At 42.2% G+C, this 23,245-nt stretch overlaps 1 protein-coding gene across 1 annotated transcript; it reads right to left on the reverse strand.

Annotated features, from left to right (window-relative positions):
• Positions 1-465: 465 nt before the first annotated feature.
• LOC307240784 (protein-serine O-palmitoleoyltransferase porcupine-like) lies at positions 466-21,557 on the reverse strand. The gene is made up of 13 exons (XM_080014643.1): positions 21,440-21,557; positions 20,459-20,614; positions 12,414-12,606; positions 12,278-12,321; positions 10,747-10,928; positions 10,440-10,570; positions 6,290-6,415; positions 6,035-6,135; positions 4,281-4,357; positions 2,443-2,506; positions 1,820-1,905; positions 1,116-1,226; positions 466-941 (listed from the first exon to the last, which is right to left on the reverse strand). Exons 2-13 carry the CDS (start codon positions 20,592-20,594, stop codon positions 840-842), a joined length of 1,353 nt encoding a protein of 450 aa, XP_079870769.1. The 5' UTR covers positions 20,595-20,614; positions 21,440-21,557; the 3' UTR covers positions 466-839.
• Between the last annotated feature and the right edge of the window lie 1,688 nt (positions 21,558-23,245).

The raw sequence follows: 23,245 nt of genomic DNA on the forward strand, positions 1-23,245 counted from the left end.
TACGCGGTTCCTCAATAAAAAAGAAAACATTGATCCATAGAAATCCATATATCTCAGAAAACAACCATGGAAGACTTGGTTAAACAGACTTACCGTTCTGTTAATGAGATTGCAACAAGGTGTTGTCTTCTCTTTCAAGTTCCGCATTGATTTTCCATCCGTCTGTCCAAGAACCCCCACCCACCCCACCACAACTATTAATGATTGGCAAAGCCTGGGTTGTCAGGTTGATAGGTGGGGATCCAAGTCCATCCCTGGAAAGACTCATTTCTCACAGAATCTCATAATGAATCACGCTTATAGCTCGACCTAACAAACATAATATGATGGCGTATCATGAGGTCACGACGGCCAAATGCCAATTTGGAGACTGTTAATAAAATTTGCCCCAATAGCTTTTAGTAAAAATAAATTGCAAGTACCTCAACAAAAGTATCTTCGCTATCTGAAATTCCCTGGAGACGGTTATGTTTACAACATCTCTTTAATATGAATTGAACACAACAACAACAGTAACATGGCACAATATGTATAATATGTAAAAATGAAAAAAAAAGAAAAAAAAAAAAGAAAAAAAGGTACAATATGCAATATGTAAAAAGTATAAAAAAATAAAATAAAATTATATACATGCAATTCTCAATGTTCCAAGAGGTAATGAGGTTTCCTGGCGTCCAAATCTCTGCTGTCCTCTTTCCAGGATGGTGTTTGTGGGAACCCGTTATACGGTTATTTTATTTAAAAGGACAGATCCTCAACCTCAACGCAGCGAGCAGCATTTCGTCGAAACATCTTGTGGCCGATGCACCTGGCGATCTCACCAGCTCACTCCTGTGGGATCACTGAATCAAGCGGTAGAAAGCCCAGCAAGCGAAGACTGCCCAGTGGCTTGCCCAGTTTAGTTCAGACCACTTCAGGAGGGTGTTGTACGCTATGTAACCCTGGTTAGGAAAACGCGGCAAGGAGTCAATTAATTGACTGAGAAATTCAAAACAAAATGCTCGTTCGGAATTTGGCCCTATGTATATGGACAGTATGTGGACTGTATCTAGGCAAGGAACATACTGTACACAGTCCCATGTTCTACACAACCAACATCAGTACACGGGCCTTACCTCCTCTACTGCCTGGTCATCAACATCTGCATCAAACATAGAGCCCAGGTAGGTGAGATGGAAGATGGCCAGGAGGCCGAACAGCACGTTGACGATCGTCACCCAGTACTCCTGAAAGCCACAATGGAGGGTGTGGCTATCATTTAACAGTGCTGCAACCTCAGAATTCTCTGTATTGTGTCTCTGACAGACATAACTGGTACATGGCTGAACTTCAATAAAAACACATGGTAAATGGTTTGTAATATTATATTGATATTATTAGCATTTAAAACCAAATTTTGGATTTTATAATACGTTATAAAATAAAACTTGATATAATATGTATCATATGTACATTATATCATATTATGCGTCATATGCAAATTATAACATGCATCATCAACACGTTGTGCCTTTAAATATTCATCTTCCACTAGCATTGCAAAAAATAGTGGATACAAAAAAAGTCCGATACAAATTCCAGAAAGACACAGACACAGCTCCCTGGTTCAGGCAAATTAGAAAGCGATCCAAGTTTGTATCAGGTTGAGAGAGCAGGAAGTGATGCTGTGTTCACGGGAACTCAGAAAACTAATTTGTGTGGGAAGTGACGCTAAGTTCACAATAGCTCGAAAAACTCTCGAACTTGAAAACTGTAATTTGTGTCGGAAGTGATAACCTGTATATTTTTTTCATTGACCTGTTTGCGGGTGGAACCTCACCTTCTTGTTCTGATGGTTGCAATCAGAGCTGCAGCGCCTAGAGAGGAGGCAGGCACTAAAAATGGCTGCAAGCTTCTTTCTAAGAACTGAAATCAAAAACAACATCACTAAGCGACAAACCATGGTTTGGACCGATACAAGCTTCTAATTACTGATACAATCGTGACAACCATTTGAACATTTTCTTAGTGGCAGATGAGTGAGTGGAGGTAGGATCCTTTTTTTGCATTCCAAAGGTTAAGAACACTCATTCAGAGTTCATCATGATTTCATACTTAGTTTCAACTACTTTCATCGATACTTTCAACTTTCATCTATATATTATGTTATATGACAAGCTTTTGTATTAATGACACTGAAAATACCTTGGTAAAAAATTGCAGAATATGTGTAACCACAATACAATTATTTGCTCGAATTTATTTTCTTTCTGTTAAAGAAAATAATTATTGAGAGAATAATGATTTAAAAAGTGTTTGCTTCATAAAAAAAAAAAAAATGTAAACACTAAAATCAAAATGTATTGTTAATCAGAGGTGCAAGAATTTGGATGCTTATATATGTATATATGCAGTGCTGTCACCGCATTGAAATAAAGGATTCAAAACTAATTTGTATCGTACCGTGCTCTACGTAGGTAATGAAGCCCAAGGACAGCAGGACGGACCCCAGGTGGAAACTCAGACCCTGCGACCCAAAACGTGGCAAATGTCAGTGGCAGAAAAACAGTGTTATTTGAAAATCACTAGCAGATATTATTTAAGATCTTAAAGGGAGTGTGCCCTGTGTTTTTTGGGGAAATTAGCTTTTTGTCTATCTTGTATGTTGCCAGTACTTCCCTTTTTCGGGTCTCAGTTTTGTTTTTGCGAAAATGTCAATAAAATCCTGAAAAGGCTGATAATTTTTTTTTAAATATGATAGAAACACTTTCCGATTTTGTTGTGAGCTTCCTTCTTTCTTTTGAAAAGGACGTTCACCATTTTTTACGACCTCTAAAAGAAAGCAGCAGTTACGTTTCACTTACATTTCTAATTCCAACATTCTGTGGCATCTGAATCAATCATCTGTATTGTGTGATTTTCTTTTTGTGAAAAATGCATCATTGTTAAAAAAAAACAAAAAAAAAAAATGTTTAAGTTGACATCTTTTTATTTTGTCTGAGAGAGGAATGTGAGACCTTGAACTCAGTATCCCCCATCTAAAATTGTTTAATTGAAACGAAAAAAACCCCATCGGACCGTCATGGTACTAAAATTTCAAGTACTTTGTGAAAAGTAATCTCTTTTTAGTAGGGGTTCTGATTCAAAATCGAAATTGATCGAAATGAGCCTTTGATTTCGAACTTTGGAATCACAAGCAGGTTAGCAATTCTCCCCATATTTTTGTGGGTAATATTTTCCTACATGGTCGCCATATTGGAGAGGTCAAGATCCGCTGGTAAACAAATACAGTGTGTGCTGGGAGTGAGGGCCCATCAGCAGAGGCAGCTGTGGCTCGCCCGGCTCTGAACCGAAAAATTTGAAATTTGGTTCAGAGTTGGGCAAGCTGTGGTCGGCTCCGCGGGAGGGGATCCACTGCGCCGCATCTTGACTGGTCCAATATGGCAGATGCACAGAGGCATAAGGTGAGAGTTGACGACCAAAGTCGATCGTGTTTTAGTAAATGTAGAAGACAAGACACCATTTACCATTTACTACCAGCATTCCCAAAAGATAAAAAACAGCATCCATTTTCCTGCGCGTATTTTGGCGAGTAACTTAAAAATAGTGTAATAAGTAACTTATTTTGTAACTTAGTTACAAAATAGCATGTATTTATTATTACTGTTATTTAAAGTAATTACAAAGTTTGTTTTTGTTATTGTTCCAGATGCTGAAAAATAGCCAGAAGTCTAACACAATAAAAAAGCAATTGTCCATTAACCCAGTCCTCAAGGGGCAGTCCATGTTGAGTGGTCCAGACCCAAGTCTGCAATGTTTGTAACTTTTGTAACCTGTGATGTGATTCGCTGAAAGCAAAGACCTGTAATACGTACCTAAAACAAATAAACTGAACCCAGTGTATTGCTGCCTGCAGCTACATTTTTATAATTGTTATTATTCAAATAAAAGTTACTTATTGAGAAACAAGTGTTTTTCTTTACAAATCAAGGATCGATAGTCAAACAATGGCATAGCCATCAGTGCTGAAAAAAATAATACATGTTTAAATAAAAATTGAATCTAAACTTTAAAATCAAAACTCAAATTGAATCGTGGATTTGTAAAATCTTCACACCCCTACTTTTTAATGCTTGTTATTCTTTTAAGCTAATTGATAAAGCAGTGATTTTGATGTAAAATTCTTGACCCCTTGATTCTTTCCACACCTGAAAAAAAAAACCTCCACAGTATTCAAAACACCCAAAGCTTTTTCCTCAAGGGTACACTACACGCGGTGGGCATCAAACCATCCTACTCACATGCAGTAGAGCGCTGGCTGTGTACGTCACAAGGATGGCGGGGAAGGTTCCGAGTTTCATCGCATTTTTGAAGACATCTGTGAATTGCGCAAGATGACAAACTTAACTTTGGGTACTTATGTAGCACCGACAGAAAATCTGAAATTTCCCCTGTCAAAATAATAAAGAGAGGGCACTTCTGATTTTGATATACGGTATATACAATAGTTTTTGTTAAAATGCAATAGTTTCTAATTTGCTATTTTTTTCATATTGCAAATCCTGGTGAGGATAAAGGTAGTTTGCTAGGCTAAGAAAGTTGATAAAAGGAGTTTCTTCCTATGTCTAAAAGTGGGATAAAAATTTGCGTCACTGAGAATCTTTGGGCAGTTAGGACCAATTTACTATTATGAGACTGTGGTGTGGGGATGGTGCGGTGAGCAGTCACACCTGACCTGATTGTAGGTGATTGGGATCAGGGTGGCTGCATACCTGTTTCTCGTTGTTTGGTCTAACAAGCAACATGTTAAAACCTAGATCCCCACACACACTCAGGATAGGAGCCTGTGTCATGACATGTTCTATCTCCTCCTGGGCTAATTCCAGCTAGCCCACTCTCTACAATAAACTGGTGTTTACAACCCCCCATCTTCTGTGTCTCTTTGCCGGAGGTCCATGAACACCTCCACTTGGGTGGCGTGTGGTGGCGAAACTACCACACAGACACCTGAACAGGGACTCTCCAGCATGGGGAAGGGACACAGAAGGGCCCAGCACCAACCCTCTCCCAACTAGCAGCAGCAGCACCCAGGGGATCTGGCAGAGGACCGAGGGAGAAGCAGCCGCAGCAATCACCACAGGTAACTACTGGCAGCTAGCTTCTCCGCCCAGCAGCCATCACCAAGACCATCCAGCAGCCCAACAGCCAGGCCACCCCTCCAAGCAGCTCCTGCGACAGCCAAGACCGGCCATGCCTTCACCAGCCAACACAGCATCTCGAGGTCCCACGCTCCAGAAGAGAGGAGGGGAGTCTGCATCGTCGCTCTGGGGGAAGGAAGCCGGTGGACCGTGGTGTTCCGGGTAACCAGGTCCTCTGGAAGGCAAAGACCGGCCATGCCTTCACCAGCCAAAACAGCAGCTCGAGGTCACACGCTCCAGAAGAGAGGAGGGGAGTCTGCATCGTTGCACTGGGGGAAGGAAGCCGGTCGACCGTGGTGTTCCAGGGGACCATTTGTTTGTTAAAGTATGGAAACCATGTTTCAGAGTCAATCATTTTTGGTATAGGAACCCTATGTCAGTCTATGTTTTAGGTATAGGAACCCTATCTCAGAGTCTGTGTTTTAGGTATAGGAACCCGATGTAAGAGTCTGTATTTTAGACTTGTTTTATTCTGTTCTCTGCTTGGGGGGGTGGCGGAGGTCCCTGAACACGCCACTTGGGTGGGGTGTGTAGTGGCAAATCTGCCACAGAGACACTTGATAAATACCAGACACCAATGCAGGTACTCCTCACTGATCAACCGAGTTCCGTTCCTACAACCAGGTCGTTATGCGGTACAAGACTGAGACTGAGAAAGGGTGATGCGCGATGAGTTGCCAGACGCTGAGACGCCGCGGTATTGTACGCAGCGCACAACACCGACTGGTCCGAGAGCTGGTCCTAAGTCCGAACGGTCGTTAAACAGGTAGGTTGTTAAGTGAGGAGTACCTGTAGTGTGATCCATGCATCCCTAGGCTTACAATATCAAGCCAAAACGGAAGAAAGGCAAGGCTTACAGGTGTTGAGCCAACGAGACATGGGGATGTTCCAGGAAGTCACTACTAAGACCATGGATCGGGGCAATTCCACATTGAGGGGCTTCACAACTGTAAAATCCCTGTTAAAAGTTACACACACACACACACACACACACACACACACACACACACACACACACACACACACACACACACGCAGAGATGACTTCCAAAAATTTTAAATACAGCGTGATATATATTTTAAGTCACCTTTAAATCCCTTAGCCCACTTACCACTTGACATGGTCCTTCTCGTCAGTAAAGCCCGCTCCGGCCAGCATGGCGGTACTTTCACTGAGGTGACCCACAAAGTAGTTGCTGAAGTGGAAGGACACTGCACTTTCGTAAGCGTGGAGCCACCTGCACATAGCAAGCCACAGTAAACTCTGCATGTTACATCAATAAGCAATACAAAATCAACCAAGCAACTGCTACTGGGGATGCACAGGTCCAGTTGACAGGCATCTATGGACTAAAAATGCTCTAACGCCTAATTCCAGGAGAAAGGTAATGAAATCTAGTTGTATAAATTAATCGGGGGGTTTTTTTTTGTAACTTTCAGAAAGGGGAGTTTACCAACAAGCCAACAATACAAGTCAGTTTGTATAAAGGTGTAACTTAAAAGACTTGAGAATCCTGACAATAACAGGAATCCTGCATCCATTAGTGCAGCCAAACTGGACAATCAATAGCAGCAAGGCCATGTTCACAGTTGTGCAAGATTTTTCATATCTTGATTTAAAAAAAAAATAAATGACTCCACACATATTGACATATCATGATTAATACCAATAACCGTTTTTTGCCTTCAGCACGCCAACCATTAACAAATTGCATTCACCAAAGATTTGACACGGAGGTGTGGTTACGCGAGTTCCGACTCAAAACCGGAAAATTTGTGTAATCAAACATGACTTTAGAGTAAACAGACATAGTGAATACTGGCTAGAATTAGGGATGCTATTTTATTGACTATTCTTTGAGAAAGTCTAAAAGGAAAAAAAACAAGTGATGACACAGACTGTACATTTTGCTGCGTGAGCTTTATGCTTCACAGCATTCGCATTTGCCGCCATGGCTGTGTTTATGACTTCTTCTGTTTCAGTCAGCTTGGCTATCTTCTTTCCCACGTGAAAAACAACAGCCGGCATCCTAGGAGTTCCTCCAAACTCAATATCAATATTTTGAACATGTTTAATACTTGCGATTTGCAATTGGTGCCGCCAGGACGGACTTCTGAGGAGAAGTAAAAAAGCACTTGCAACATACCTCACAACACAGGGTAATCTGGCATGATAATCTTTAGAACCGTCAAAGGAATTGGGACTTTGCTCATGATTGTCACAGGGGGGGCAATAAGGGCCAAAATCAGCTCTATTATCGTGTCGTGTGTACCCCACTTTAGAACTAATTTCTGTTTTATTGCTCAGATCAGATTTGTTTTTCATTTGGCTGTTCACATTCATGTTTTAATGCGGCCCGTATGTGATTGCATCGCGAACTGATCGCACTCTTGAAATGATCCACATGCTAAGCAATAACAAAAGAAGTCGCAAGCATTAACCTATGTGACGAACTAAATGCAAGTCATTGCAATGACAGGTTCTGCTTTCAATTTAATCTTAGTCCGTAGTAGGAGTGTCACGATTCCGATTCAAAATTCAGTCGAAATGAGCGTTCTTTTTCGAACTTTGAAATCACAATCAGGTTTGCGATAATTTTCGCTCCCCGTAATTTTGTGGGTAATATTGTCAAACATAAATGTGATCTTTAATGTAATGTTATCTGAACATAAACTATGCACTGTAACCTGAAGCGGAGCTTCAGTGCAGCTTTTGTGTTATAATTATTTAAAGAAAAAGTGTGCTCCAATTCATTAAAATATGCTATCTTTTATGCACCGGTACTTGCTCCATGAGAGTAGTTAACGTTAAAAACATGCACACATCATTGTCTGACCAGCGATGGACACTCATCACCAGGTCCCCGGGCGCGTCCACGAATGCCGCCCACTGCTCCTGGCTGTGCCCCCGGAGGAAGGACAAGCCAGGATGGGTTAAACGCAGAGGCCTCATTTCACCGGCCACCATCCAAAGCATGTGCATGTGTGTGTGTGTGTGTGTGTGTGTGTGCATGTGTTGTAGTGTGGTGTGGTGTGTGACAATTAAAGATTCTTCTTCTTCTTATGGACATGATTTGGATTGTGATACCAAAAGATAAGATAATAATGTTCAATGGAACATGATGCTGTGATATGATGACTAGAATAAGGAAAAAGTCAGACTAGAGAAGAACGTACAGAGTGGACACGGACACAGTGGGTGGAGGAGAAGAGACACATTTGCAGTGAAAGGTTTGTCTCTTTTCAGTGAGCCAGATGATCCAGCTCAATGAAAAGAGCAGGCTCTTACAGCTCCCAAGCATTTATTTTATCTATGAAATTGTATGAAATATTTTGTTTATATTTATTCCACAAAAAAAACAACATTTATCATGATTTAATGTGACTGTGACTGGAAAGTTAATTATTGAGAAACAACTTTTCTTTACAAAACAAGAGTTGATAGGGTTAGGGTTAGTGCTGAAAAAAATACACGTTTAAATTGAAAGTCAAATCGAATTGTGGATTTGGAGAATCATGACAGCCCTAGAGTGTCGCCAGCAGCAATTCAGAGAGTTCTGTGATAAGGGCAAGATAGAAGAAAATCCTTCCTTTAATCCTAGCCTAAAAAGGAAGTGATGTAGGAAGTCCTGTCAGTTCTGCTGACTGTTCAGACTGTGGTTTCTTTGCCACAGAGTGGTGGCACTTCCACGCAACATAGGTGGCAGCCGGGGATGCCAAAATTGCACCCAGAAAAAAACAACTACATAATTTTAATCCGGGTCGCTGCCAGCGGTTTGCCTATATGGTAAGCCCGCTTATGCGGTTGAGCCACCAGGACACCTTTGATACCTCTCCGTCAGAACCTCTTTGACAGTGCCTACAGCAAAATTGTTAGAGCCAGCACGGTTTCCACAGATGAGATGTTCATTGGATTTAGGATCACATGAAAGTGGCCCAGGTCACATTTGAAAAGTGATTTTTGCTGGTCCCATTAATTTAATTAAACAGGTCACTGTAACATATAAGTAAAATTAAAACATATCTGGGCCACCTGTACCGTCACTGTGAACATGGTCTTCAGATTTTACTAAATTATGTCCCATAGCAGCGGAAACAACAGGGAAACTTGCGTCCCTGCGGTTCCAACAGTGGGGGGGACACAGGTTTTTTTTTTAAACAGTACAGAGAGGGAGAATCTCTTAACTTTTTACATTACATTTAGCAGACGCTTTTATCCAAAGCGACTTACAATTATTCAAACACCGACGGACGCAGCCATCAGGAGCAATTAGGGGTTAAGTGTCTTGCTCAAGGACACTACAGCATGCTAGCAGGAGGAGCCTGGGATCCAACCAGCAACCTTTAGATTACCAGACCACCAGCTCTACCGCCTGAGCTACCACCCCCACAACTCAATTGTGTTTAAAAATTTGTTTCATGCATGTAGGAAACAAACTAAAATAAATCGATCAAAGATAAAAGACAGGCATGGGAGACGACACACAGCGCTGACTGGAGGAGAAACAAAAAAACCCTCTGCTCAAGTTCTCTGAGTTGTGTGCACAGCGGCTCCACTGTGCTGCTCCGTTTGCCCAGAGTGGCAAAATGCCTAGAACTGGAGCTGGGGGTCCTTGTGCCTTATTTTTTATTTTTTATTTTTTTTAAGACCTGCCCCTCACAAAGTCTCTGTATGGGACTGTAGAGGGGAAGTGAGATCCGACCACCAGTGTTTCCTCGACAGCTTTTTGTTTTTTGTTTCATTGAATTATGGAAACATCTGAAAATTAAATAAAATAAATATATCTGCGGTTTTGTTTGGAGAAGCGGATCAGGTGCCACAGCCTACAGTACAGTCAACAAATTTCCCTCGTCTGCAGTTTTGTTACGGACAGTTGGTATTAATTCCTCTTTCTTTTACAGATTTTCAGTGGTCCCTGCAGACAACAGAGCACTTGCTATGATTAGCTCTTAGCTTCGATGCTAGCGGGTCCGGTCGCACTTCAGCTGTGGGTGGAGGTACTCAGATGGAGGCCAGTTCTAATTCTTATGTGTCTCAATGCTTGAGTATGGAGACACAAAGCGGCACAGCTCGTTTTAGGACATGTTTTCTGAAACAGGCAACTCACAATAAACTGACTAGGTTGTCTTATTTCACAGTTTGTCTGTTAGTAGGCCCATCAGAGACCCAAATGTAAGTGTACAAGCACTGAAAAGGTGATTTTTGCATAATAAGTCCCTTTTAAGCACATTGAATGATGGTACGAAGTGGTCTACACTCACTTGCTCGTGAAGCTGTTTCCGTGGATGGGGACGAAATAAGGGAAGAGGTACGGAGCGACGCAGTTGGAGACAACCAAGCATACCTGGCTCTTCAGCAGGCAGAGGAGCGACCTCAACGTCCACGGCCAGCTCTGGGGGAGTGAAAAGGCCCTCGTAAGTAAAGCTAGTGTAGCGTGCTGCCTTGCATTTTGTTCTTTTCTGAAAGGATAATTTCACCGATTTTCAACTCAGGCCATTCAAATGTTGGTGAAAAATGACAAACGTATCCTTTAATTGTGAGCTTATCTAGCTCATTGGCTTCACACACTAGCTTCCGGCTGTCGATGGCATCTTTGTAGCTTTGGAAACTGATCCAGGGGCCAAAAACGACTGTGCCCACAAAAAGAATGTAGCCCAGGAACTCTACTGGGGAAGGCGGGCTGGCTACCGATCCTCTATCTAGGTCGAAGGCCAGAGAGATGGCCTTCATGGCCACAACCATCTGAGAGCCTGCAACAGAAACACACAAAATACGAAAGTAAATAATAAGGTTGGACTGTGGATGGAGAATTTGTCAACCAGTACACAGTGTTCAAACGGGGGGACATCTACCTCACAAATGATTGCAACTCTACACGGGAGTCAGTTATTCATCACCTCCTCGTCTGTGTTTCGATATTTTGTTATTTGCTTTTTAAAGCACTACATGAATCTGCGCCACATCACAGTATATTTTAGATCCCCTCCTCTGCCCCCATTCGACCTTGATGCCCCTTTGATCCTCTGGCCAAATACTGCAGTCTTTTCCACAGCCTTGGTTCAATTTTGAGGGTAAATGTGCGCTCTATGCTGCCTCCCAGATGGCTGTGGAAGTCTACCACTTGCTATTGGCTCTTCCGATACCACAGACACCCTTAACACCCTTCACCCCTGTGTGTCCAGAACCAACACATCGCTGGGCTGCATGCTAACTGAGTGAGCTCAATGCAAGGCTGCAGATGGACTCAACTAGCCTAGCTCCTGAGACATTAGGGAGATACACATTCTTGCATAAGCCGAGTTACTTATGATGACACATATTGCCCCATTATGACTAGTAAAACTAAAAACAACATCTTAATTGTTTTAAATGCAGCTACATTCTGAACACATTTTTTCCACAGGGATCACTTTGGTATTGACCATCTCACCTGAATCTGGGTAGGATAAACAAAAAGTCAATTTCCCCGAAACTTTCCCATTTCTTTGAATGCCCTTAATGTTTTGTCAAGTGTCCCTTTCCTTCTGTGTGAAGTCATGTCTCTTATTGCTTATTGTGGCGAGCCAAGGGGGCGTGGTCAAGCCACTGCTGCAAGCTCCCATCCCAGGGCCCCTCAGCTGCTGCGGATCGGGCAAATCGGGACTCCACGGATTCGTCCGATCAGAAACCAGGAAGTAATATAGGGCTTGTTGTCCCCGCAGTGAAGGACGGCGGTGTGCTTGCTGGACATGCTGCTGACCGGGCACGAGGAGTGCTATACTGAACACGCCGGAAACGTCACAGGGGGAGCGCGTCGGTCGAACAAACTATTTAATTATTTGCCTGCGAGCATATAAGTTGTCCTTTTAGCCCATGAGCTACCTTTTTGTTTAAACTATAAATAAATACTCGCCAACTGGCGCTGTTTTGCCCCCGCCTGCCTCCTCTTCCTCATTCCCTGGCCCTGGGTCAGAACACACCTCCAAACTTATCTTATACTTTGTCTGTTTACTCGATTTTCTTAAGTTTCTACTCAAGTTTTACAAATAAAGCTCAGGCAAAACCTAGCTTGAAAGATGCAGCAAAGCCAGATAATCCCCAGAAATGCACAAATACATACCTCTCATTTTGTGCCAAGTCACAGGGTCGATCAGATGCAGCTCTCTACGAGAAAATAAATCAGAACGATGTCAAGACATTGGAATCGTAGACTCGTTTTGGAAAATAGTGAACCTATCTTTTAAGCCTCATCTCACCCCATGATAAGGTAGATGAGGATGGCTCCTGAAAGGAAGAGCCCCTTGCGGCTGGAGTGCCTACTGAGCAGCAGGACCAGATAGCAGAGCACACCCAGCATCAACACCCACAGCATGTGCAACTCAAAGAACAAATAGAGGGTGTACATGCCAGTCCCCACTGAGAAAAGGTGCTTCATGTTGGGGTTTGAACCTGAAAGGATACATAACAGTGGTAATGGTCATGTAAGAACAGACATGAAATCACATGTTTTTTAAATCATATCTGTAAACAGGGCTGGCAAGTAACAGTTAATTGAGAAAAAGTTCCTCTGATTATTGACAGTTCCATTGAGGCATATCAATGGACATGTCTAAGCTCTAAAACGTCTGATTTTTCACCTTGTTTTCTGTGATTTTTGTCTTTTCAGCCTCCCGGGGATGGGCAGGCGTCAATATCATCATTCATACATTTGTAGTCAAAAATTCATGAGAAGAAATCATCAACAAAGCATCACAACATGTGGTCTGAAATATCTATGGCAGTTTTATGTGGAAGAAAATAAAATAGTTTTTATCCAATTAAATAAGCAAAATTATGATATAGCTAAATGTGATGGTCTGATTCTTTAACTTCTTACTGCAAGTTTAGCAATTTATATTGCAATATATGTATGTTATAATGTAAAAAACAATATTCCCTTAGCTGTTTTCTATATTGAGTTAAGGTTTTCGTATCCCAAATTTTTTTTCAAGATCTTAAGATATCATGAGGAGATTTCTTGTCTTACCGACCATTAATGGGCAATTATTTGACTTGAGATGATCAGAAACTGCAGCAGTCTAGCCTGGGACCTCTTGGGAAGAGAATATCAGGTTTGTTTGATCTTACCTTGAGTCTCAGCTGCTATACACTGTGTTCCAAATTATTACACAAATGATATTTTTCTCTGATTTTCCTAAACAGTTGACGCAAATGACAGTCAGTATAATTTTCAAGACCGTGGGGGTATAATTCCAATGTAATTGAACAAACCTCCCAATGATAACAGTATTTTTTTCAAAAATAAAAAACTCAAAATGCACTGTTCCAAATTCTTATGCACAACAGTTTCAAAACATTTTATAGGTTGTAAAGAACTGAAAATGGTCATTTGTTGAATTTGCAGCATTAGGAGGTCATATTTACTTAAAATCAAACACTATTTCAATCAAAAACATCTTAACAGGCCAAGTTACATGTTAACATAGGACCCCTTCTTTGATATCACCTTCACAATTCTTGCATCCATTGAACTTGTGAGTTTTTGGAGAGTTTCTATGTGATTTTCTTTGCAGGATGTCAGAATAGCCTCCCAGAGCTGCTGTTTTGATGCCAACTGCCTCCCACCCTCATAGATCTTTTGCTTGAGGATGCTCCAAAGGTTCTCAATAGGGGTGAGGTCAGGGGAGGATGGGGGCCACACCATGAGTTTCTCTCCTTTTATGCCCATAGCAGCCAATGACACAGAGGTATTCTTTGCAGCATGAGATGTTGCATTGTCATGCATGAAGATAATATTGCTACGGAAGGCACGGTTCTTCTTTTTGTACCATGGAAGAAAGTGGTCAGTCAGAAACTCTATATACTTTGCTGAGGTCATTTTCACACATTCATGGACCCTAAAGGGGCCTACCAGCTTTCTCCCCATGATTCCAGCCCAAAACATGACTCCGCCACCTCCTTGCTGACGTCACAGCCTTGTTGGGCCATGGTGGCCATCCACCAACCATCCACTACTCCATCCATCTGGACCATTCAGGGTTGCACGGCACTCATCAGTAAACAAGACTGTTTCTTGTTGTTTCTGGGCCCACTGCAACCGTTTCTGCTTGTGAGCATTGGTTAGGGGTGTCCAAATAGTAGGTTTATGCACAACTGCAAGCCTCTGGAGGATCCTACACCTTGAGGTTCATGGGACTCCAGGGTCACCAGCAGCTTCAAATACCCGTCTGCTGCTTTGTAATGGCATTTTAGCAGCTGCTCTCTTAATCCGATGAATTTGCCTGGCAGAAACCTTCCTCATTATGCCTTTATCTGCATGAACCCGTCTGTGCTCTGAATCAGCCAAAAATCTCTACACAGTACAATGATCACACTTGAGTTTTCGTGAAATATCTAATGTTTTCATACCTTGTCCAAGGCATTGCACTATTTGATGCTTTTCGGCAGCAGAGAGATCCTTTTTATTTCCCATATTGCTTGAAACCTGTGGCCTGCTTAATAATGTGGAACACCCTTCTTAAGTAGTTTTCCTTTAATTGGGCTCACATGGCAAACTAATTATCACAGGTGTCTGAGATTGATTTCAGTGATCCAAAGAGCCCTGAGACACAATACCATCCATGAGCTTAATTTAAAAACAAAAAATATAATGCTTATGACACTTAAATCCAATTTGCATAATCATTTGGAATGCGGTGTAGTGTGTACTAGAATCCAATATGGGTGATCCGCTGTGATCACAACTGTAGCGTCTTTAAAGTCTTTAAAGATGTTACATTAGAATGACACAAGAATGCCAAAATAAACTACAACTAAGATTAAAAGACTTGCACTCCCAACAAGCCCACTCACTCACTGAGCAAATCCGAAATGAGACCCGGACAATTACAACACAACTTGATAATATCATCCATCAAAAGACACAATTCCTCATGCAACGAACAAGAGTGAGGTATTTTAAATTCAATGACAAATCAGACAAATTTCTTGCCAAACAATTGAAACGCGAAAGAAAACAAAAACATGTATTACAGCCATCAAAGATCCACAGGCTAGGAAAACACACGCACCCACAAGACATCAATAAAATATTCAGAGACTTTTATAATAAGCTATATCACTCTGATAATTAATCAAATATATCAAACATTAACTCATTTCTTGGATATCGGCCTCCCTAAACTACCCACAGAGCAGGCTACCACATTATATCAACCCTAACTGTAGAAGAACTCAGGAAAGCTCTCCCCTCTGTGCCCAACAATAAATCACCTGGATCAGATGGCTACTCAGTTGAATTCTATAAACACTTCTGGCCATTTATATCCCCATTACATATCAGAATGGGTACAAAGATTAAGTCAACCTCCACAATGCCTCCAAACATGAATACTGCTCTCATTTCGGTTTTGTTCAAACCCAATAACACTCACCTCCAGTAACAGACCCATAAGCCTAATTAATTGTGATTTAAAGATTATTCGCAAAAACACTAACCAACAGAATTGAAAAAGTAATTACATTTATAATTCACCCAGACCAAACAGCCTTTGTCAAGGGCAGACACTCATCCAGCAATATGCGCTGTTTATTCAGTCTGATCAGCATATCTCAAAGGAACAACTTTAGTACCGCTATTGCTTCTTCAAGATGCAAGATTCGAGAGGTTTATTCGTCACATACATATACATACTTCCTTACATATATGCAGTGAAAAGTCAATTCAACGCACCCGGTGATTATGCACAATATGTTCTAAACTGAACACAACAGCTACCAAATTTCTACATGACTAACTAACTGAAACTAACTTATTCCTAAAATGCAATGTAGTAAGTAAATACAATAATATAGAATAAAATAAAATAAAATAATTCAAAAGTAATACAAAATGGGGGTACAAAATAAAAATAACGGGAATAGACTTGTATATGGGATAGGCTATTATGTATATACAGATATGTGCATTAAAGTGGCATGTGAATAAAGTGAGGCAGTGTGCGCTGAGATATACAGTACAGTATACAACAGTACGCTGCAGCAATACAGTAACACCAAACAGAACAGCAATACAGCACAGTATGCAGTTACCCAGAATAGTGATACAGTATGCAGTACAGTATGCTACATACAGTACAGTAAGGGAGTGGGGCCTATGTGTGTGTCTCGTTGAGGACCCCTGGTGAGTTCGGCGTTGACAGTTCTTATGGCTTGCGGTGGACCTCTTGAAGCAGGACAGGACCACCGATTCAGCCAGGGATGCGTTGAATATCGTAGTGAACACTGGGGCTAGCTGGTTAGGACAGGTCTTCAGTACTCGTCCAGATATGTGTCCCACCACAGCAAAAGCCGCCATCTCATGCATTTCTAAAATCGCCAGGAGCAGCCAAATAAGTTGAAATAACCGTTCTTGAAGGAAAATTATATTTTTCCAGATTTGTGTTCCATTGTGTTTTTTTTTTATCTCTTTACATATTTGCTAAACTGAGATTGATTTATAAATAGTTGAAAAATGTTAAACCGTGGAGTTAAATATTCCTGTTAGATTACATGGGGAAATGCAGTTCACTTACCGAGACGCACAGAACAGCGCTGAACAATCACAATCTATCATTTCCTTTAAAGCGACAGTGCAGGTGAAGATCATTCCTCCATATTCCATGTGATGTCACAACGTGAAACTGTTTTGGTATAATTCAACCTTTAAATCGTACTACTTTTACACACATGGAGCCATTGTTGTGAAACAGCGAAGAAGAAGAACCCTTCGCGTCACGCACCTACTTCCATACTGTTACTTCCGTAAACAGACAGTTAAAGCGCAGCACAGGGGTGTTTGGTCACACTTGTCTGTGAAAACTTTCTTCTCCGTATCGTTATGGATTAGGCAAAGCGGGTGGCAGAAGCTCTGAATCATATTTCGGACCTTAATCTGACCAGTGCGATAGATCCAAGTCAGTGTTAGCAGCGCGTACTGGACTTCATTTTCTGCGATGATAGTCAGTTCTCAGACAGCGACGTGGAGAATGACAGTGCTGCTGAATCTGATATTACTCTGGACCTGGAGAACATTTCAAACAACGGATTTCAAACTTAATGTGACGATGTAATGGAATATTTTCAAGAACCACCGGAGGTGACCGACAATAAGCCCGAACCTGGTGTGGGTAAAACTTTAGAGGTGATTATCTCAGAAACACGGTTTGCCACACCCTTGTCATTAACAAGTCATAGTTTAAAAAATATTTGCTTGATTTGCACAAGTGACACCTTGTTTGGAAGCTCTGATTCTCCACTTTCCAATGGTGTGGAAAAACAAATTAAAAGCTACCAAATGACCCTAAAGTTTGCGGTGTGTAACATATGCCATCTGGGCCTGCAGCTTTCCTGGTGTTCACACGCATCAGAGCCCCCCTGACGTCATGCTCTGACACTAAGAGTGCACACTCATCCCCCAGCAACGTATCTCCAATTAGCCAGCGAGCTAGCAGTGTTGTTGCCAGACTCAAACCGCGCAAAAAAGGAGTTCAGTTCGCTGGCTAGGGAGGCGTCCACCCTCGTGGCTGGGGAGGGGCTGCTCTTGTATTTAGTAATAGTCTGCAGCCCCTGCCACGAGCGTCTGGTGTCCCATTGCTCCATCTGTAGCTCCACTGTGTCCCTGTACGTCCATTTGGCGTCCTTCACTGCCCTCTGCAGATTACGACACCGCATTGTAATTGTCCATATTCCGGATACAAGACCGTCATTGTAAGCGGCGTGTGAGCATTCAGAACGCCAGGGAGGGATTTATCCACCCACAGTTTCTGGTTCGGAAATATCCGAACTTTCACCGTGGGAACGATGCTGTCCGCCAACATAGCTATGAAGCTCACAGCCACTTCCGTAAACTTGCTGACATCACTGGAACATGATTGGAACATGTCCCAGTCTACGTCAGTAAGAGCGTCCTGAAGTGCGGCCTCTGATTGGTCCAACTCCGCTTTACGTCCCTCGTCACCACCAGTTAACGCGCAATGCACGGCTTGTAAACAGGAACCAGCAAAATCGGAGTGATCTGATTTCCTGAAAGCAGGGAGCGAGACGGTCTTGTAGCCGTTCTTGTAAGGTGTGTAGCAGTGGTCTAAAGTTCTATTTCCTCTGGTGGCACACGTGATGTGTTGGTGGAAATTAGGCAGAACTTCTTTAAGGTTTGCCCTGTTTAAGTCCCCAGTCACCACCGCAGCCGCGTCGGGATGTTTGTTTTGAAATCCGCACAACACATCATACAGGTCCGACAGTGCTGTGTCGGTGTCCGCTTGCGGTGGAATACAAACGGCTGTAATGATGACCGTGCTGAATTCCCGGGGGAGATAAGATGGACGGCATAAGATGGTCAGCTGTTCCAGGTTCGGCAAGCAGGAGCGGGAGAGAGACTTGGTGTTGTTGGGGTTACACCAGCGGTTGTTTACCATGAGGCAGATGCCTCCACCTCTGGATTTCCCCGACTCCCCCGATCTGTCGCCGCGGAACACGGAGAAGGCCTCGGCTGGATGGATGGCTTCATCCAGCACCAGTGGGTACAGCCATGTCTCCGTCAGGCAGAGTATGCAACAGTTCCTCGTGTCTCGTTGGAATTGAATCCTCACTCGAAGTTCATCCATCTTGTTCTACAGAGACTGTACGTTGGCAAGAAGGATGCTTGGCAGAGGTGGACGGTAAGGTTGCGTCCTCATTCTGACCCGAATGCCGCCTCGTTTACCACAGTGCTTTCTCCACTCGTGGAACAGCGGCTCGGTTGTTGTTGTTGTTGTTGTTGTTGTTGTTGTTGTTGGCGTGTAAAATTTCAGTCGGCCACTCTAGTTCCACGGAAAAAAAGTCCCAAAGTTGTTCTTTTAGGGAAGATTTTATATCCACGGGTGCATTGCGGCCATAAGAGATAACTGCCAATGCTTTTTTGGCAGACATTATGATAAAAAAACGGAAAAAAATACTAAAATGTGCAAAGTCGACCAGAGCGCCAGCGCAGGCAACCGCAAGGGGCGGCGCCACTATCACCCTCTGATATTTAACGCCACGGTTTAACATTTTTCTATAATTTATAAATTAAACTCGGTTTTGAAAATATGTTGAGAGATAAAAAAAAAAAACACAAAGGAACACAAATCTGGAAAAATCTCATTTTCCTCCAAGAAATGTTTTTTCAACTTATTTGGCTGCTCCTGGCGATTTTAGAAATGCGTGAGATGGCGAGTTTTGCTGTGGTGGAACACATATGTTGATAAATATGAACCATTCTAAATTTACAGGCAATCTGTTCGCGACGGATAATAAGTATACACTACGCCTTGATTTATCCATATAAGGATAGGTTCAGTACAGAGGTAAACAAAGAGGAGGAGCCGACTCTACTGCCCATTTCTGCTGCAGTGACGGAGCCAGTAGATGCCGTTTTCTCCAGAGGATGGAACTAAAATGGCTTAAATAAGAACAGTCGATTGATATAAAGGTTTTTTCAATTTATTAATTGCATGGAGGCAGTTTGGTGCTTGTAGCGAGGAAGGCGATGGATAATTTGGACATGGTGGTCTCACGTGGTGTGGGTGATCCGGTGATAAAGTTGTAGCTCTAGGTTATTACTTATATAATAATAGAATGAAATACCAATAATTAATAAAAAAAGACCTTCTCTTGCCAGTGGAAACCAGGGGATCTGCCATTGATCACTCTCAACAGATCATTTATCACTACCAGTAAACATAACTCTATAGACGCACTCTCTCCCGAAGCTACATATCTATATCCATAAATGTATCCATAAAGAAAATAATCCAATGCCAAACCTGCTTGGAGATTAATATGACTGCTTTATACCTGGTGTGTGTGAAGTTATCTAACTATACATACAACAAAGTTAATTTAAGGATCCTAGACCAAAACATATAGTACAACAGGCATAAATCAAGATATGCAAAGAAGATAAATCATAGGTGTCAGATTATTATTGGTATTATTTGTAGTAAATCTTTTTTATTCTATATTGTATAATATAAAATATTTAACCTTTTTTTTTTTTTTTTTTACTAATTGTGGTTCTAATATGCCACTTACATGTAGTTAGAGTTATTATATCATTTTCCAGGACTTTTTGGTGACGCATGGTCTGAGGAAGTTCTAATTTTCTTCTAAATTAAATGTTATTGTAACGTATTGGTTTCCGAATTTTTGCTTAAAATTGTGTGCATGCAGGGTTTAAGCACGAATCTGTGTGGCGCACTGTTTGTGAATGAGACCCGTTGACCTTACAGTAGGAAACATCACTCACAATGCCGGAAACAGAGTCTACAGAGCAGACAGAGGAGCAGCAGCTGCCACACTTGCTCCACTCCTTGCTGGACCGTGGTGAGGACGCAGTCCTCTGCGAGGTGAAGCCACAGTTCGATCCTGCTGGGGGGTTCCATTATGCACGCCCTTTTTACCCCTGTAACACACACACACACACACACACACACACACGACATTCTGTTCTATTTAACGTCTTAAGGTCTGAATGCAAGTTCTGGAGAATTGGAAAGTGAAACACCAAAACTTAATGTAGTTGCAATATCCGTGACGTCACACTGGGTGGAGTACGGTTGTTCAACGCAAGGCTATTTCACTGCAGAGGAACGTATCCAGGAATGTATCCAGTTGTACAGCTATAAAACTTTGACCGGCGTCAGCGAAGTGACTTTAACACAAAATTGAACTTTCATTCACGTAGCGAGTACATTTCCCCCGGCTTACCAACAATATATTTAGCTTAGCGAGCGCAGTCGCGGCTGTAGTTGCTAAGCAACGCTTCAAATAATGACCGTAAACCGATGCGTTCCACAAATTAGCTAACTTCGTCTAGCGCTAAAGTTACTCGCTCGATATCGCCAACATTAACATTAGTGTTACAGTGTTTGGACTGTAACTTTGGGCATATCAATAGAAATCGAGAATCGCTTTGGTGTATCCTAAAAAAGCTATTTAACGTGACTTTTATTAGCCGTCTATAAGCGTGTTAGCTTGTCAGCTAGCTACCTAGCTGACGCGGTTACGTGAGCTAAACTTGGTTCCGTGGACAGACGTGTAGAGTTAAAGTTGAGGTCAGATCGGCACGGGGTGAACAAATCCGGGTGGTGGAGTTTTAGGATTGACACATAGGAAAAAAAAAAAAAGGAAAAGAAAAATTAAGTCACATCTCTATTTGGCTTTGTTGTATCACGGAAATCAAAGAGTTGTTCGGTCGACCGCGAGGGTCCTGTGGTTGATATCATACCTCTATAGCGTCCACGTCTACCGCTGACTTAGTTGCCACCTGACATGAAGTTTCCTTTCAGTAAGTAAAAGTACCCCCACCGAACTTAATCTCTATATCCATCACATGGAGCGATTTGACCTGTTACCACTAGAGGGCACTCTATACTATTTTGTCTCGGTTACAGCAGGAATGTTATATACAGTGTGTGTGTGTGTGTGTGTATATACTGTATAAATAAATATATATCTAACACATACACACACACACGCACCGGCCACTTTATTAGGGACACCTTGCTAGTACCGGGTGGGACCCCCTTTTGACTTCAGAACTGCCTTCATTTTTGTGGCATAGATTCAACAGGGCGTTGGAAACATTCCTCAGAGATTTTGGTCCATATTGACATGATACGCAGACATCACGCAGTTGCTGCAGATTTGTCGGCTGCACATCCATGATGCCAATCTTCCGTTCCACCACTTCACAAAGGTGCTCTATTGGATTGAGATCTGGTGACTGTGGAGGCCATTGGAGTACAGTGAACTCATTGTCATGTTCAAGAAACCAGTTTGAGATGATTCGAGCTTTGTGACATGGTGCATTATCCTGCTGGAAGTAGCCATCAGAAGATGGGTACACTGTGCTCATAAAGGGATGGACATGGTCAGCTACAATACTCGGGTATGCTGTGGCGTTTAAACGACGCTCAATTGGTGCTAAGGCGCCCAAAGTGTGCCAAGAAAATATCCCCCACACCATTACACCACCACCAGCCTGAACCGCTGATACAAGGCAGGATGGATCCATGCTTTCATGTTGTTTACGCCAAATTCTGACCCTACCATCTGAATCTTGCAGCTGAAATCGAGACTTATCAGACCAGGCAACGTTTTTCCAATATTGTCCATTTTTGGTGAGCCTGTGACAATTGTAGCCTCAGTTTCCTGTTCTTAACTGACAGGAGTGGCACCCGGTGTGGTCTTCTGCTGCTGTAGCCCATCTGCTTCAAGGGTATATGTGTTGTGCGTTCAGAGATGGTATTCTGCATACCTTGGTTGTAACGAGTGGTTATTTGAGTGACTGTTGCCTTTCTATCGTCTCGAACCAGTCTGCCCGTTCTCCTCTGACCTCTGACATCAACAAGGCATTTTTGTCCACACAATTGCCGCTCACTGGATATTTTCTCTTTTTCGGACCATTCTCTGTAAACCCCAGAGATGGTTGTGCATGAAAATCTCAGTAGGTCAGCAGTTTCTGAAATACTCAGACCAGCCCGTCTGGCACCAACAACCATGCCACTCTCAAAGTCACTTAAATCCCCTTTCTTCCCCCTTCTGATGCTCACTTTGAACTTCAGTCATCCTCACCATGTCTACCTGCCTAAATGCAATGAGTTGCTGCCATGTGATTGGCTGATTAGCTATTTGTGTTAACAAGCAATTGAACAGGTGTACCTAATAAAGTGGCCGGTGAGTGTATATATGTATGTGTATGAGACTAACTCCCTGATGTTGTCAAAAGGTCCACTTTTGAGAAAAGGGAGGGGAGAAAAGTAAAAACAATACACACACACACACACACACACACACATATATATCTATATATATTATATATTATTATATATTATATTATCACTTAATTTCATTCATAATGCAGCCCTAAATTCTTTGCTCTTTGCTCCTTTAACATACGTTAATATGGGTCTCTGAAGTCCCCAAAACATGTTTTTGAAGTTTTTTTGCTTGAGAGTACCACTCAGATTATGCATACAAGCCATTATGACATGCTTCAAAACCTTAGTGTTCCAAAACGGGCTGTTTCAGT

This window comes from Zeus faber, assembly GCF_960531495.2.
Source record: "Zeus faber genome assembly, chromosome: 15".
Classification (NCBI taxonomy): Eukaryota; Metazoa; Chordata; class Actinopteri; order Zeiformes; family Zeidae; genus Zeus; species Zeus faber.

What these genes read in the sequence shown, in the direction of transcription:
- LOC307240784 (XM_080014643.1), bottom strand. Translation starts at nt 20,594, where the DNA reads ATGGAACCCCCCAGCAGGATCGAACTGTGGCTTCACCTCGCAGAGGAC. An exon ending in GACTTGGCACAAAATGAGAG is followed by an intron (nt 10,929 to 12,277) that starts GTATGTATTTGT and finishes TTTCTGTTGCAG; the next exon opens with GCTCTCAGATGGTTGTGGCC. An exon ending in GTCTCGTTGGCTCAACACCT is followed by an intron (nt 4,358 to 6,034) that starts GTAAGCCTTGCC and finishes CGCAATTCACAG; the next exon opens with ATGTCTTCAAAAATGCGATG.